Source organism: Miniopterus schreibersii (assembly GCF_964146895.1).
Source record: "Miniopterus schreibersii genome assembly, chromosome: 12".
In the NCBI taxonomy this organism is placed as follows: domain Eukaryota; kingdom Metazoa; phylum Chordata; class Mammalia; order Chiroptera; family Miniopteridae; genus Miniopterus; species Miniopterus schreibersii.
Window position 1 is genome coordinate 16607736 of NC_138112.1, and position 17294 is coordinate 16625029.

The window sequence follows — 17294 nt, forward strand, 5'->3', positions numbered from 1 at the left end:
TCGCTCCGGCTCCCCGGCCCCGCCGCCGCCGCCTCCCGCCTGCACTCCCTCACCCCGGGAGCCGGGCCGCTTCCCTGCGGGGTCCCCTTTGTGGTCCCCCTAACTGGTGACTTCTCCCCCCACCAGCAGCAAAGCCGCCCTCGGAGCTGCTCAGGCCGCCGGGCGTCCGCGCCCCCGCCTCACCCTCGTGCGCGGGGCCCCCGTGTGCCGCGGGCCCGCCGGCGAGTGCGGGGCCGTGCGCGCCGCGTCCCGGTGCCGGGAGCCGGCCAGTCCCGCGGTCCCGCCATGAGCCAGAGCCCGGCGTTCGGGGCCCGGCGGGGCGGCTCCCCCGCGCTGGCGGCCGGGGTCGGGGTCGGCGCGCGGCGCAACGAGAGCCAGGACTACCTGCTCATGGACGCGGAGCTGGGCGACGACGGCGCGCAGCCCCCGCTGCCTCCCTCCGGCTACTACCCCGGCATGTGAGTGCGGGCGCCCCGGGCGCGCGGGCGGGCCGGGCGCGGGCTGTGCGCTCGCCGGAGTGTGCGAAGCGGCCCCGCGCGCGTCTGAACACGCGCGTCCCAACGTGCGTGGCCCTCCGAGGGCCGCGCGAGGCTGGCCTGGGGCCCCAGGAGCGGAGGGGCGCGTGGGAACCCCGGTTGGGTCCTGGGGAGCAAGCACAGGTACATGTGCCGGGAGAGTGAGACCGCTGGCCACCAAGACCGCTGCGGGCGAACAGGTCTCGTCGGTTCCAACAGTTCGGGTGTCAGCTGGCGCCCTCAAAGAGAGCCAGGGTCGCCGCGCCAAAGGATGGTCTGGGCAGGGGACGGACTCAGATTTGCGCCCCTCGCACAGCCCGAGTGGGAGAGATGAGCAGAGCACGAAGGGTCCTTGGGGCGCCGGGTGGGCTACGCGCCCTGCCTTCGGGTGGCGCGCGCGGGTCCCCGGGACCCCGAGGGCCGGGAAGTTCGACGGTGCGCCTGGGAGGGGGTGGACTCGCCCTGGGGCATCGTCTCCCCGGCCCGCGGGTCACCGCCTAAGTCTGGGAAAAGGAACTTTGAGGCTGCCTCCCTCCCAGCGCGGAGCTTTTACCAAAGGCGGCTGGGGGGCCTGCTGGGGTGCTGGCCGGGAGACAGGAGAACTGTAGAAGCGAGAGGGTCGGGTCGTTTGGAGTGCCTTCTGCGTAACGAAGAGATTTTATTGAAGAATTTGGGCAGTTTCTTTTTGGGGGGGGGGGGTGGCCGAGGCGCGCAAAGGGCGGAATGAAGGAAACGTGTCCAGGCCTCCGCGCGCCTGGGCCGCTCGTGCAGCTGGTAGATAGTCTCTGCCTCTCGCGCCCTAACTTGACCGAGTGGTCTGGTTTCCTGCCATGTCACGTCCATCCGTATGCGGTTTTCCTCCCAGGAAAGCAGTTCTCAGCAGCAGTTCCGTGAGCAGCTCAGAAGTGTGTGGGGGGGTGGGGGGTGGGGGGCGCACTTCTGCCTCCATGGGCCGCCTCCTGAACAACGAGCGTGCTCTCCAGGCTGTGGTCGGGGCTGCCCACAGTCAGGGCCTGTGCGGTTCCTTTTCCTAATAGGAGGTGAACCCTAGGAAATGGAGCATCTAATTTTTCCCCAAGATAAAAGAAAAAAAGTTGGAACTGGTTGCATTTATCTGTGTACTCTGCAGTTTGAAAGCATTCACTATTATCGTTTTTTTTTTTTTTTTAAGATGGGACATTTTATGCAGGGGTATTGGTTTGTAGGAAATGCCTAGTGTATTTTTTTCCTTTCTCTGTGTGTATGTACTTTTTTTCTTTTTAAAAAATTAGGGTATATTTCACATACTATACAATTCATTTTAAGTTGCACAGTTCAGTGGTGTTTATTGTATCCACAAAGTTGTGAAATCGTCACTACTGTCTAATTACAGGACATTGTCATCACCCCTAAAAGAAATTTTGTACTGGACTTTAAATTATAGAATATTCCTATTCCTTACAGTACAGAGCTTCTCAATCTTTAATGGACCTATGAATTACCTAGTAATCTTGTTAAAATGCAGATTCTGATTCAGTAGGCTGTAGGTGCAGCCCAAGATTCTGCATTTCTAACAATCGCTGAGAAATGTGGAGGCTGCTGGTCCGTGGACCACACTCTGAGTAGCAAGGAGATATATGTGAAGAAAAAAAATAGAAAGATAAATAAACCAATCCTGGATATTGTGAATACAGCTATTTTCAAATTTGATTTGAGAGCATATGTTTAAAACATAGATGGACTTTTATTTTTATTGGCTCAGACTTGAGATCTACTAAGAGGGTAATGCTACCGGTGGCTAAGTTAAGGAATTAAAAATTAGACTGTTTCATAGACAAAGTCTTTTCTTTTTGCTTTTCATCACTTGATTAGTCTGTGATCACTTGTTACTGTCTGTGGGAAAAATAATTAGATTTTAAAAACTTGTGGTAATATATTAGTAGTGAGAAAGACTAAATAAAGCAATAATATCATGCCCTGAAAGCTTTCCCCAATGTTTTCTTCAATGTAGTTTACTGCCTTACTGATTTACCTAGTTCTTACATTATGTACTATTTAGAGAGTAAGTATCTTCCTCCCTTAGATCAGGAATTCCAGATCGCTCTTACTGGCTAGACCTGGGCCGCAGAGAGAGGAACAGAAAGATGTGAATGTGCTTTAGTTCATAAGGAGCACCCCTGCAAGTCACGCCAGACGTACTGTGATAAATTTAAGTGAACCTTGTTCCAGAATTAGACTTGGGCCTTGTCTAAATCTATATTTCCCCAAAGATTTTACAGTTACTTTTTATTACTATTTACTCTGCAAGGTTTTCATTTTTTTCCAGTTAAAAAAGTCAAGTAACTGAAAAATTTTAACCAATAAACAACAGTACTTCTTCACACCTGTAGTGTTAGAGAAAGAGCTAAAGAAAATGATTTCCCTTTGGTAGAGAGTACAAAATACCCTTCCATATGGTTTTGACCTGTAATTTAAACAATTTCATGTATTTTCCAAGAGAGGGAGGTGTATTATTTTTGAAAGTGGCAGTCATTAGTACACTTCAGATATGGGTATTACTGTCTTCTCAAATCATTGAGATTTTCCCCTTTTAAGATCACAAATTTTTGCAAGTTGTCATTTCTGTAGGATAAATTCAGTGACCCTTGCTAAAAAATTCTGTTTCATACTTCACTTATATAGAACAATTTTTACATGTATTTATAAGGCTTTGCTACTAAAAATTGGGGCAAAGTATCTTGCTTGAAAGCAATTCTCAGACCTTACTAAGTGTAAGTAGTAACATTTTGAAATGGTGTTTAGAAGAAAAAGACTCAAATTCTTCCTTTTTCTACCTGTTAATTGGTAAGCAATTAATACACTCTGTTTTGGTGATTTTGTAATGGTGATTAGCAAGAAATGGTTCATGTTCTGCCAGAATCCTAGGACGTGTATTATTTAGAACTTAAAAACATGTCTCTTGTACATCACATCTGAACATGAGGAAGAATTATGGACATAAAAAGTCACGTTAAGGGTTTCTAAATTCTCAAGATCTGAAACACAGTCCAATTAAACGTTCTATTTGGTAAAGACTGACTAATTAAGCATAATGACACAGTAAGCTGTCTGTAAACTAAAGCTCTGATGATACAGTAGACTGAGATAATTAAAAAATGTATGGTTATTAATACCTAGCAATACTGGATAAAACATTTAAATTATTTTAAAACATTACCCAGTCTTGCAAAAAGTAAAAGGGATTACCATGTGCCAAAAGCAAAGAAATTAAAAGGCAGAGTATAGCCTATAAATTGATGCTGTGGCTGACTCAGGGATAATGGATCTGAGCGACCAGGAGGTTAGAGTCCAGTGTCCATATGAAATGGAGAGGAGGTAAGACCTTGGATCCAGATGAGGCAGAGAGTTAAGACTGAGACATCTCTGCCCCTGCATAAATCCAAGATCCTTATTTTTATGAGAAGTTTAGGCTAGAATAATATACCCACCGGCACCAACTGAGAACAAGAAACTTTATTAGTAAGAGGAAAATAAATCTTTCCTTAAAAATTTTATTCTGTGGGCCCGCATGTCATGTGAGTTTTTTTTTTGCTTTTATTTTTTACACTACTTAGCTGACCTGGAGATCTTCAAGCTGAAAAATATCCTTAGGGTTCCTAAAAGAGTAAAGCAGAAAACCATTTTGAAAGAATAGTACCAACCGTCTCAACTACCAAGGATTTTCAAGAAAATGGCAAAAGATAGAAGAGCACTGCTAAAGATGTGCTCACTATAATATGTGACAAAACACACAAGGAACTAGTCAACCAAGAATGAGAGTCAGCAGATGATGCAGTCCCTGAGGGAGAGTCAGCATGCGGTACAACAGCCTTGTTGGATCTTAGGAACTTGAGATAATGTAACAACATGAAAGAAAATATAAAATACAGAATATAAAAATAAAATGTTGACTGTATAAGAAGAAATCAAACTCTAAGGAAAGAATAAGACTTACTTTAAAAAAAATAGAAAATATATAAATGAAAATTCAATTTTGAAATAAAAAACTCAGTGAAAGGGTGGGTTAAAATGCAGATTAGCCATAGCATAATTGATGATACTACCCAGCATGCAGAGACATAAAGAAATTAAAAATATAAACATTATTGAGTCATGGAATAAGAAGGTAGGAGTTCCAGAAGGAGAAAATACAGAGAATAGGGGAAAGGCAACATTTGAATAGATAATGGGTGATAATTTTCCAGAAATGATAAATTCTCATGTTCATGAAATACAGCCATATTAGTGCAACACGTAGAAATAAATCCATTTAAACATGTCTTACTGAAATTGCAGAACACTAAAGACAAGAGGAAATATTAAAATGAACCAAAATACAAGGAAGTAGAATAAATTTTTTTTTAAATTTTTCAATTTTTTTCAGTTACAGTTTACATTTAATATTATTTTGTGTTAGTTTCAGGTGTACAGCATAGTGGTTAGGCAATCACATACTTTACAGAGTGTTCTCCCTGATGTTTCCAGTATGCAACTGGCACAATACATAGTTATTACAATATTATTGACTATATTTCCTAAATTGTATTTTACATCCCCATGACTACCAATCTGTACTTCTCAATCCTTCACCTTTTTACTCAGTTCCCCAAGTCCCCACCCCTCTGGCAACCGTCAATCTGTTTTCTGTATCTATGAGTCTTTCTGTTTGTTTGTTTATATTGTTCTGTATATTCCACATATAAGTGAAATCATATGGTATTTGCCTTTCTCTGAATGACTTATTTCACTTAGCATAATGCCCTCTAGGTCCATCCGTGCTGTCACAAATGGTAAGATTTTGTTATTTTTTATGGCTGACTAATATTCCATTGTATATATGTACCACTGCTTTTTAATCCACTTGACTATTGATGGGCACTTGGGTTGCTTCCAAAACTTGGCTATTGTGTATATCGCTGCAATGAATATAAGGGTGCATATATTCTTTCGAATTAGTGTTTTGGGCTTCTTTGGATACATACCCAAAAGTGGAACCACTGGGTCATAAGACAGTTTCATTTTTAATCTTTTGAGGAACCTCCATACTGTTTTCCATGGTGGCTGCACCAGTCTGCATTCCCACCAGCAGTGCACCAGGCCTCCCCTTTCTCCACACCCTCGCCAGCACTTGTAGTTCATTGATTTGCTGATGGTGCCATTCTGACAGGTGTGAAGTGATACCTCACTGTGGTTTTAATTTGCATCTCTCTGATGATTAGCGATTTTTGAGCATTTTTTTCATGTGTCTCTTAGCCATCTGTATGTCCTCTTTGGAGAAGTGTCTGTTTAGGTTCTTTGCTCATTTTTTTAAATTAGATTGTTTGTCTTCCTTTTGTTAAGTTGTATGAGTTCCTTATATATTTTGGATATTAACCCTTTATCCGATGTGTCATTGGCAAATATGTTCTCCCATACTGTGGGCTCCCTTTTCATTTTGTTGATGGTTTCTTTTGCTGTGCAGAAGCTTTTTATTTTGATGTAGTCCCATTTGTTTATTTTCTCCTTTGTTTCTCTTGCCTTAGGAGATGTATCGGCAAACATATTGCTACGAGAGATGTATGCGATTCTGCTGGTTTTATTTCTTGTTCTTGTCTGATGGCTGTGCTAGAACTTCCAGTACTATGTTGAATAAGAGTGGTGAAAGTGGACATCCCTGCCTTGTTCCTGCTTTAAGAGAAACACTTTTAGTTTTTCCCCACTGAGTCTGATGTTAGTTGTGGGTTTGTCATATATGGCCTTTATTATGTTGAGATAATTTCCAGTTTGCTGAGAGTTTTTATCATCAATGGGTGCTGAATTTTTTCAAATGCTTTTTCTGCATCTATTGATATGATCGTATGACTTCTGTCCTTCATTTTGTTATGTGATGTATCACGTTAATGAATTTGTTGATACTTACCAACCTTGCGTCCTAGGAATAAATTCCACTTGGTCGTGGTGTATGATCTTTTTAATGTATTGCTGGATCCAGTTTGCTAATATTTTGTTGAGGATTTTAGCATCTGTGTTCATCAGGGATATTGGCCTATAATTTTCTTTCTTTGTAGTGTCTTTATCCGGTTTTGAAAGTAGGATAACGCTGGCCTCATAAAATGAGCTTCGGAGTTTTCCCTCCTCTTGAATTTTTTGGAATAGTTTGAGAAGGATGTGTGTTAGTTCATCTTTGAATGGTTGGTAAAATTTACCTGTAAAACCATCCAATCCAGGACTTTTGTTTGTTGGAAGTCTTTTTATTACTGCTTCAATTTCATTAGTTGTAATTTGTCTGTTTAGATTTTCTGTTTCTATAATGCTATGAATTTCCTTTGTAGGACCGGTTTCTCTATGTCTCATAGATTTTGGGTTGTTGTGTTCTCATTTTTATTTGTTTCAAGGTATCTGTTGATTTATTCCTTGATCTCATTGTTAACCTTAGAATCCATACTTTTAATTTCTCGTTTGAGAAAGGAAACCTAATGTCAGAGAGCACAGATAAATAAAATCCCTAAACACAGGCCATTTTCTTCAAAGAAAAAAAAAGTGTCTTCAACTCATTTATGTATAAATAAGCTAATGAAAAAATTCAGATTGCCTGCTGTGGAATGTTTTGTGACATTAATTGCTGATAGGCCACACACTACTCTCTTGAAGAAGTTTAGATTGAAATTAGAATATGGACTCAGGCCTATGAATCATATTAAATTTCCATGCTTCTCCCTCATTTTGCCTCCATATGTATGAGAAGTATGTCTGTTCAAACAGCCGTTACATTTTTTACACTTATTCGTTCATATATCTCTTTCCTTCTGCTAGGCTGTGAGCCTCTAGAGGTGGAGCCATCCTCCATCTCTCTACATTTAACACAGTTTGGATAACAAAGAGAATCTACAAATTAATTTATTTCTTAACAAAGATATGATCCTCTCCTCAATACAGAGGTGGGCAAAACTAGGTTAATAATAATAACAAATAATACAATAATTGATAAATAATAACAAAAGAATAAACTTGGTGTTTTGTGTACTCACAACTATAAACCTACTTTTGCCAACCTCTGTATTTGTTCCTAGAAGGAATGAAGCGATTCAGCTCTTTTCATAAAACAGCATCTGAGTCCTCGAGGTTAGGCAGAAGAATGAATGTCCACACAGAAGGTGATCCCCGTATCTTAGGTTCCAGCTGCCTGCCACTGGAATTCACCTGCTAGAGAACTGGCTGCTGATCACTGCTTCCACCACCATGCTGTGCTCCTTTCACCTCTTTAGCCCCAGGCTCTTCCCTTCAAGTTCCTTCTGCTCACCTGAGATGAGGCTGTATCATTGTTTTAAAATATGTTTTTTATTGATTTCAGAGAGAGGAAGGGAGAGGGAGAGAGAGAGAGAAACATCAATGATGAGAGAGAATCATCGATCAGCTGCCCCCTGCACCCCCCCCCACGTGTGGGCAAAAGCCCACAACCCGGGCATGTGCCCCAACCGGGAATTGAATGGTGATCTCCTGGTCCATGGGCTCAACCAGTGAGCCGCACCAGCTGGGCTAGGCTGTAGGTTTATCAAGACCTGTCAAATGCTCAGGGATAACAAAAGAGAATTAATAAACAGAGAACTCTTTGCTGGCTATAACTGTTCTTCCAGCCCATATACAGAGTCTCCTAAGGACTGACCCCTGCCAAGCACCAAGCTCCATCCAACTGGCCAAGAACATTCTTCCCTCCTCTCCTCAGACCATCCTCAAACAGTCTAGACCTTAATAAGTCTTGGTCCAGACAGACAAAGATCCACACCCCTCCTTTTTAGTCAGTGTAAGATAATGCTTTTCAAACTCCATTTCTTTTCCTAGCATCGCCTTCTTTCCTGAATCATTGACAGCAGATATGTTCACCCATTTAAGCAAAGCCTCCACCACCTAACCACAAAGGTGTGGCTTCACTCTCTGACCTGCAAAGGGGCAGACACATGTGAACACAACCACCCAGCAGCAGTACAAGAATAAAATCAAGCGGCTCATTTCCTTACAAGAACATACTTATCAGAAGATAAACAAAAGCAATCAAAGGGAGCATGTGTGGTATCATGATTTCTTTTGCATATGTAGTGGTTTAGAATTCAGGGAGAATCCTAGTGCCTTGTCCTTTGAAATAAGATCTGTAACCATAAAGCAAAGACCTGGGCCTTCCTTAAGAGTTTGCATTTTCAAAGCTGCTCCCAGGGGAAAAGCCAAGTGTAACAATCACCTTTGGGTCAGCTTCCCCTTCTTCATGTAGGAATCAGCACCTCCCTGAGGCACGTGGATTAACGGTGGGTCTCTTTTAATTGACCACTTTGGAGGTGTGTGTTCTGCATGACAGAAGCCACCTATTTTGTTTCCAAACCTCCCCTGCCTTCTTGAAGTAATCAACAGCTGCTGATAACAAATCATTACCAGGAAACATTTTTTCAGGGGGACAGGCACTGTAGGTTGTGGAGTTATTGCCAGTAAGCTGAAATGCCTACATATATTCTGTAACAAAATTGTTGTTTACCTCTAAGAAGACACTGCATAATTTTTTCTCTAGACAGTTGTGCTCCTTGAGTTATAAGAAGTAACTTCATAGGGCAATTCATCTTTGTTTTTTAGAGAGTAAATCATAAAAGGAAAACATTTTAAGTTCATTCTTATTTTTCTCCTTCTACCATAAAAAATGCTAAATATAAGTGGATCCAGTTGGATAAAATTACCATCTGATTGCTCTTTGTTTAGGAATCTTCTGCTTGCTCTTAGTACATGGGGAAGTGCTCATCTCTATGCCAGATTTCAGTTAAACTCTGACATCTAAAATTTGGCATGTGGTTCAAGACTCTTAATCCACTGGAACTGATTGACTCACACTTCTTATAGAACGTCTGTTTGGGATAGGGTATAGAAATGAATGTTACAGATACCCATATAGCACATATGAGTGTGGTATAACTGTTCTCTACCTATTTCAGATGATTCAGCCAGGACCAAGAGTAGAAATGATGTTAACGAGAGTAACCTACAGTTCAATACAAATTGCTGTTTCTGTAGAGGACTAACCTAAAATCTTTACATATATTTGGGGGGACTGATATCTTTTGAATACTGACTCTGTAGCAGGTCCTTTTCTAGCTGTCATACAAATGCAATTTGCTCTTTAGAGCAGACCCTTGGCTAGGTTAAATGTTTATTTTATAAATGTCAATACTGAAATTTAGAGATGTTAAGCAATGTTCAGAAAAGTATACAGCTGTTACGTTGTTGTCAAATGGACAAAAAGCAATGCATCTTAGCACAGGCTGGACGCTGGCGGGTTGCAGAGTCCCCTGTTTCAGCATTCCCTGCAACCATGCTTGCCCCTGGCACAGCTGGATACTTGGGGGGCTGTGCTCTTGGAGAGCATAGTCATCATTTCTTTTCCTCTCTTTCCATAGCTACCTGGGAAGCCACAGGTTGGCTCTGATCTGTTGAACCAAGGTTTTTTGCTCTGTACTCATTGCATCTAAGTTATATTCTGGGTGAAGGGAGAAGACAGGAAGAGAGGTTATGAACAGTAGTAATAAGGATGTTTAACCTCCACCTTCTCTTTCTATTGAAATCTTAACTATCGTTGAAGGTCAAGCTAATTCATTAATCTATTAATCATCTTTCATATTATTATGTCCAGTAGTAATAAAAATAATAGCCAGATTTATTAGGGGCTTCTATGTATCAGGCCCTCCTCTAAATGTTTTATAGGTAGTAACTCATTTAATATTTATGACAGACCTATGAGGTATTTTACTGATAAGAAAGAAAAAAATACCACAGCGATGGGAGGTTAAGTGACTTGCCAAAGATTACAGGACTAGTAGTTGACAGAAATGGGGAGAAAGAAAGCAGCAGAAGATCCTGTTTTGTCCCCTATCTATCTGAACAGTGATAGGTTTTGAAAAACTGCCAATCTTTGTCACCAAAGGAAGATTAAGAATGTAATGAAACCAGGTAATCTGTAGATTATTTTACCAAGTGGTCCACAAACTTTTATGACTCTTTAAAGATTATAAAATGATGAAGCTTTCTTTGTTGATTTCTCTCTATCACGTGGAGGAAATTGCTTCTATGGCCATAATGCAGTTGTATCAAAAAAATGGACCAGACTCAAATGGTAGTGTGAAACAGGAGGATTTGCATAATTTCTAAAGCATCTTACATGGTATTTATCTGAAAGTGTATATTGCCAGACATCAATTCCAATGCGGATAGTCATGTTAAGACTGATTGCCTATTCAAGGCAGATTTCGTGTTTCAATTACAGCAGCTCTGGTTTTGCAGCACAGAAAGCATTTTGACCTGACATGTAGTGAGTCAGCACAAAACTGGAAAGACTTCTCTTCCTGGGAATTACTAATAAAATTGTCTTGACAGTTATAATAAGAATTGGAAAAGACATGATTTCTAAATCTCTTTTGAAAGTTCTTTTCAGCCGATTAACTGTTCTAGATAAAATGTGCTTTTATTATTACTAAGTTAACCTCCTTGAGACAGAATTTTGCATTGAATAGGTTGAAGGGTGACTATGAAAAGGTGATCCCTGAGCAGTGTGAGAATCCCTACTACTACTCAGGAAAATGTTTTCTGCAGGATCCCTTTTCTTTGAGGGGCATTTAGGGCCATCTTGAGGGATGCGTTAATTGCTTTCAGCAACATATAAGCTCCTTTGATGTGCCATGCGCCATATTTGGGAACCACGAAGACTATACAATGAAAGGAATAAAAAGGAAAGAGAATAGGGAAGGAATTTTAAAGATGTGACTTGCAAATAGAATTACCCTGCAGGATTTTGGGACTCGGGATGAAGTCATAAGCTTCTTGAATTTAGGGACTGCCCCAAATTCATAAGCACTAAGTATATAACTGCTCATTCAAATCCTTACAAGTCCCATTGAAATTAGGTGATTTCCCCCATTTCCCTTCCTCTGTGCATTCCCTTCTTTCTTCAGTTGCAATGTTTATTTTTAAAACCCTTGCGTTTCTTTGTCTTCCTTTCTGTGTCCTGGCCTCTCCATTTTCAGGAGGGTGGGAGGAGGTGTAGGTATCAGAATCAGGAACCACTCATAGTCAAAACAGGTTTGGATTTTTAGTCTATCAAAATATTTATTTTACCACGGGTTCACTTCACTCATCCGGGCAACTGGGACCATCTTTTTGTGATGCCATGGTGTATCGTAAGCACTGACGACGTGTGCCCCAGGCAATTCATTAATAACTAGAGTTATAGAACCAAACTTGCAAAGGAATTTACTTTTCTTAAGAATTAAATGTCAGGGAATTTAATATAATCCCTAGGATCCCCTGATATTGATATGCCTTTCTATATGTTTTCCCAAGTGGAAGAGAGAGGGGCGTGGGGCACCTGTACCAGCTGTGTTGAGCCTAAGGGAGCTTCTCTCCCTGTTGTTACTCAAGGGATCAGATGAGAGCCACTGTTCTCCAGAGTACTCAAGAGCTTTCATGTGGGTTAAACAAGAGAGTGTGTGTGTGTGTGTGGAGGGGGCGGCTTTTGAGCTGACGTGGAGCTCATGAATACGATTTATGAGTGCTCATCCCAACCTAAATAAAAGAATTACTGTGTATTTCTAATGAGCGCGATCCTTTACTTTTAACCTACAGCGTAACAGAAACAACAAATGAGAAGTGGCAGATGGTACTTGAGATGTTTTACTTTCCTGTCAGTTGCTGTCAATTTACCTAAGAGCTTTATATCAAAAAGATGAGATGCTCAAATAGATTATTATTAGTGTAAGAGGAGAAGCCCCATAACCTTCAATCCTACCCAGAGCATTGATATTTTATTGGCAACGTGGTATGAGGATTGACATTACGGTGCCCTTGAGTCATCAAAAGAGATTTATACAACGCATTCTAGAAAGATTTTAAATCCGATATAGTTAACAAAACTGTTCCTGCTGTAAGGCACCACAGTAAACTGCAAACTTCCTTTGTGTGGATTAATTTATTGACAACAATCAAATATAACCTGAGGCCCTGTTGCGCGATAGTATACTGCCTTCTGCAATCTCCCTTCCCTCTTTCTCCAACGTCACCGCCCCTCACCTTCCTCCTGATCTTTGTGTCCTCACAATAGACAAACGGGTGCTTTTCATTGCTGTGCTTTTCTTGTCTACTCACTTTGCCTTAATTATTCTCCCTCCCCCCTTCCCTCCCTCCCTCCCTCCCTCCCTCCCTCCCTCCCTCCCTCCCTCCCTCCCTCCCTCTCTTTCTCTCTTCTCTTTCTCTTTCTTTTAAATCAGACACACTTATTCAGGGCATCCTTCCCTGCACCCTCCCCACCACTCCAGCTGGAGTAGCTCTGCCTTAGAGCTCTCCCCATGTTATGAGCAGATTTCTTTCATTGCTCTTAACAACACTGTAGTTAAGTGATTTATTTCTGTATCTGTTGTATGAAGCTTTCTGGTGTTCCAGGGCAGGGACTAGGGCTTAGTAATATTCTTGTGAGTTGCAGAACAGTGTGTCATACACAACATCTGAAAATGCCAGCTGTGTGGAAGGATGTCTGAATGAATCAATCTTGCCAACTCAAATGCCTAGGCTAGTAATAAAAATAAATAAAACATGTGTGATGTAAAGGCAGGGTAAGTTGGGGATGCAGTGACCTTGAGAGGATGCCCTACAAAAAAAAAGGCAGTCTCCACTTAGCCCTGGTCAGTTATTACCAGGAGGGAGGCATTATTCAGCTGTGTTCCTAAATCCTCTGATTTTTTTAAATGAAAAGACAGAAGAAATATTTTATATGTGAAATGTTCTGATCTTTAAAACATCAAATGGTCTAAAAGGACTACAGGCCGGATCTAAGTCTCATGCTAACCATTTTTAAAGATTTAGAAAGCATACAAAGGACAGTTTCCTTAAAAGGAAAGAACTTCTTTCCTAATTACAGGTTGAACAAGTTTTGCTCACTAATACATCATTATAATGAAACCTACCACTCTATTAATCCAAAAGAGAGAGAGAGAATGTTATCATCTTTGTCATACAGGTACTAATTTTATTTCTCAACAGGCTGGCAGATGTTAGATTTTTACAAAAGAACTGTAAAGACATGGAATTGATAGTAGGTATTGGCATGTTTATAAAGAAATAAATCTTGAAAAAAATCACTGCAATAAAAATCATTTCAAATTATCAAAAAATGTTGTTAATTCTCTTACAAAACAATTCACCTTTATTTAGAGGTATATCCATGATATGTCATGATTATTAAGGCTTAAAGTATTTACTCTGTTAAAGATCTAAAGAGATCACTTTCTAAGGAATAGGAAGCTGGGATAGTGATCCTCAAAGTTTTATAAATAAAATTCTATTTATATAAAATTTTTCAGCATTTCATATGCTGACCACAGAAAAAAAAATATGGCTGGTTCTCATAGAAATCTGATACAGCCCACTGTAAACATAAATATTCCTTGACATCCGTTTTTGCATTAAAAGTTTGCATCCTACTCCATGATTTTCCATGTTCATCTAAAAAGAAAATAGTTTCCCACCACCCCTTTTCCCAAAAACATGTAATATGTTTGTTCATAACTTTTTATGCCATTAGACCTCACCACATTCTTAGGGGTACTCATAACAGGATGGGGAAAAACAATGATTCACATCAGTGATTATGGGCAGAAAATATCAACTCAACCACTCCTCACTCTCAGATTATGAGCAAATACACTGAGCATATGGCATATGGGTCCTTCCTAGACAGGAAAAGGTCGGGGAGCCAAGAGGAAGATTTTGTGAAACAATGGACTAAACGGAAGGTTCATTTCGGGATGGTGAAAGAGTAGGATGTCAGGTGGCAATGTTGAAAAGAGAGGTATTTGGAATGGAAGAAATGAGATGGAGCCCCCATATGTTCCATGACCAGTTGACACCAGGCCTAAAGCATCTTGCCTTTGAATAATAGGTGAAGAAAGCTGATTTCCCAAAAATGGGTCAGTTGCATCACCCAGCCGACACACACTTCACATCGGGAACGAGTCACAGAGAATAAGGTCCTAAGCTTATTCATGTGATATCATGATTTCTTATACATATGTAGTGGTTTAGAATTCGGGGAGAATCCTAGTGCCTTGTCCTTTGAAATAAGATCTATAACCGTAAAGCAATAGAGAGCTCAGTAGAATCTCCGTGGCCTGGCACAGGGGTTGGCATAGAGCGAGGTCTCGGTGACTATCAGGCCACACTGTCCCAGCAATAAAAATCATAAACAGTGGGAAACGACAGGGAGTAAACACTGATAAAGCCTGGAGCAGCCTGAACTTGTAGAATAGAATCTTTGTGGCCTAAGACTCTGAAGTACAGAGAACATGGCCACCTTAGGGGGGGCAGCGAGGGGAGGGAGCTGGGGGGCTGGTGCCCACACCTGGGGTGAAGAAGTAGGGCTGGGATGTATTGAGGGGGCACCCAGCTCTGACAGCTGGACCAGCTGCTGTCTGTCTGAGCTTGGAGAGTAGAACAACTCTTTAATTTTTAGCTAATAAAGAATTTTGTTGCTGGTTGTATTTCGATTTTGGTTTTAATATTTTTCCTCATTGTTTGGATGAAGCAGAAAAAGGGAGGCAGCGAGATGGCTACGTTGCCTCTCCTCGTTCCCTGGCCTGGACTCTGAGGGGCACTGTAGGGGCCAGTCTCTCCTTGGAGCCAGGAAGTCCGCCGTGCTCCCAGTCCATATATATTTTACCCCTAGGGTCATGCAAGCATGGGGAACATGAAGGGTATACAGCACATTCGGGCTATTGCTCAGTCTCTCAATAGGTTAATTTTTTTATTGTTTTCTTGCTCGACTTTTGAATAAGATGAAGCATCTAGTTAATGCAACAAACATACCATAAATGAAAACAAATGTTTTAAAATAGGAATATATGCAAGTAAAAACTTTTCTGTATGGCATCTCTGAAACTGGCCCCCTAATAAAAAAAAAAAGCAGAAGTAAGTGGGAACAGCTGCCACTTCCAGTTCTTGCTATTGAAGTGACACAGTCTAGTCTCATACATTCTCTTCACTGCACGTACTGGTCTGTCTGCCTGGAATCTGCCTGGAATGCAGATTATTCCTTCCTCTTCACTTACAGAACCCTTTGCCTCCTATCAATGTACTTTAAAAAAAAAAATTCTGAATATATTAATAATCTTTATTGTTGAAAGTATTGCAGGTGTCCCCCTTTTACTCCCCCCATTGACTCCCTCCACCCAGTTCCTGCCCCCCTCCCCAGGCCTTCACGGCACTATTGTCTGTGTCCACAAGTTATGCATATATGCATATAAGCTCTTTGGTTAATCTTTTCCTTCCCACCTCCCCCCACCTTCCCTCTGAGATCCCTCAGTCTGTTCCATGCTTCTATGTCTCCGGGTCTATTTTGTTTGTCAGTTTATTTTGTTCATTAGATTCCACATATAAATGAGATCACGTGATACTTGTCTTTCTCTGACTGGCTTATTTTCACTTAGCATAATACTCTCCAGGTCCCTTCATGCTGTCTTAAAGGGTAAGAAATCCCTTTTTATAGCTGCATAGTATTCCATCTTTCAGTGTACTTTAAAATCATCTCCTTGTGGATTCAGATCCAACTCAGATCCAGTTCAGTGTGTCTGTTTCTATATTTTTATGTGCATTGTACATTCCTCTAGTATAGCATTTAAACCAAATGTGCAGTGTTCAAAGGAATGTTTCTCCTGCCAAACTATGAATATTTACAACAGCATCTAGCATAGGGCAGGGATTTTCAAAATGCTTCTTTTTGGAAGTGCTTTGTTTTCCTTTGTTTATATCCGGTTGCTATGGGCTTGGCATCTGGAACATGATAAATGTTAAGTAAATTTTTACGGAGAGAATGATGTGTGGGTGCATTTACTCTTCTAGAACTTACTACGGGAGCCAAAGGAGATATGGGTAAAATAAAGGACGTTTATCCTATATATGTGGTGGACTATTTTATAACCCTTAGTGGACCTGATACACTGTAAGCTGAGATCTCAGCAGTCGAGCTGGTTGAGAAAGGAAGAAAGCTGGAAACTATTAGGAACATGATCTGGGGGATTCTAAAGTATCGATCAGCTATCTAGATGATCATGTCCAAAGACATGAGACTAATATTACTTGGCTTAGGCTACCATTGGCATGCAAAAGGTCTGATCTGATGGGTGGCAAGACAGTAAGAATTAACTGGTAGTGAGATACTGAGATTCATCCTATGGTGCTATCTAAATTATTATTTTTTATCCAGTTTGAAATAGGATACCAACTATAATAAAGATTTGGGGAGAGGATTACAAAGCCTAGTCAGGGAGAAACAAAAGCAAAAATAAAAGGCTGGTTTCAGGGGTGGCAGATTTGAGATAGGTTATAAGGAAGAGCACAGCTTGGGGGGGGCTTCGTTTCTGCACTAGGCCTTCAGGGGCGAGCACAAATGCATTGGTCAAGACTAGCTCTCGTTCTTGGTCTTGAGCACCAGCTGCTGAGTTAGGCACGGGAAGAAGGGACTGGCTGCCTCTTTTGGATTATGCTTAACCCTAAAGCCCTTATCTTACTTCCCATTAATATACCCTACTTCCTGAATTTCTGCAAACCCAGACTTCTCTTTTCATATTAACTGAACACAACTTAGTTTGTTTTCCATTTGGGGAGGAAAGAGTAATTTCCCAGTCCTGATATTTTCATTTCAGGTTTGCCACTCAAAACAGAAAACCACACTGGATCTAGTCCAACAATATTTATAACTATCATTTATGT

General features: G+C 41.2%; 1 protein-coding gene across 1 annotated transcript in view; it reads left to right on the forward strand.

Moving 5' to 3' along the window:
• Positions 1-285: 285 nt before the first annotated feature.
• TRPC6 (transient receptor potential cation channel subfamily C member 6) overlaps positions 286-17294 on the forward strand; it is a gene marked incomplete at its 5' end in the record, with an annotated part of 81903 nt that continues 64894 nt past the window's right edge. The window contains one exon of the mRNA XM_081154600.1: positions 286-458. Within this exon, the coding sequence (XP_081010726.1) occupies positions 286-458 (173 nt within the window). The remainder of the gene's footprint in view (positions 459-17294) is intronic.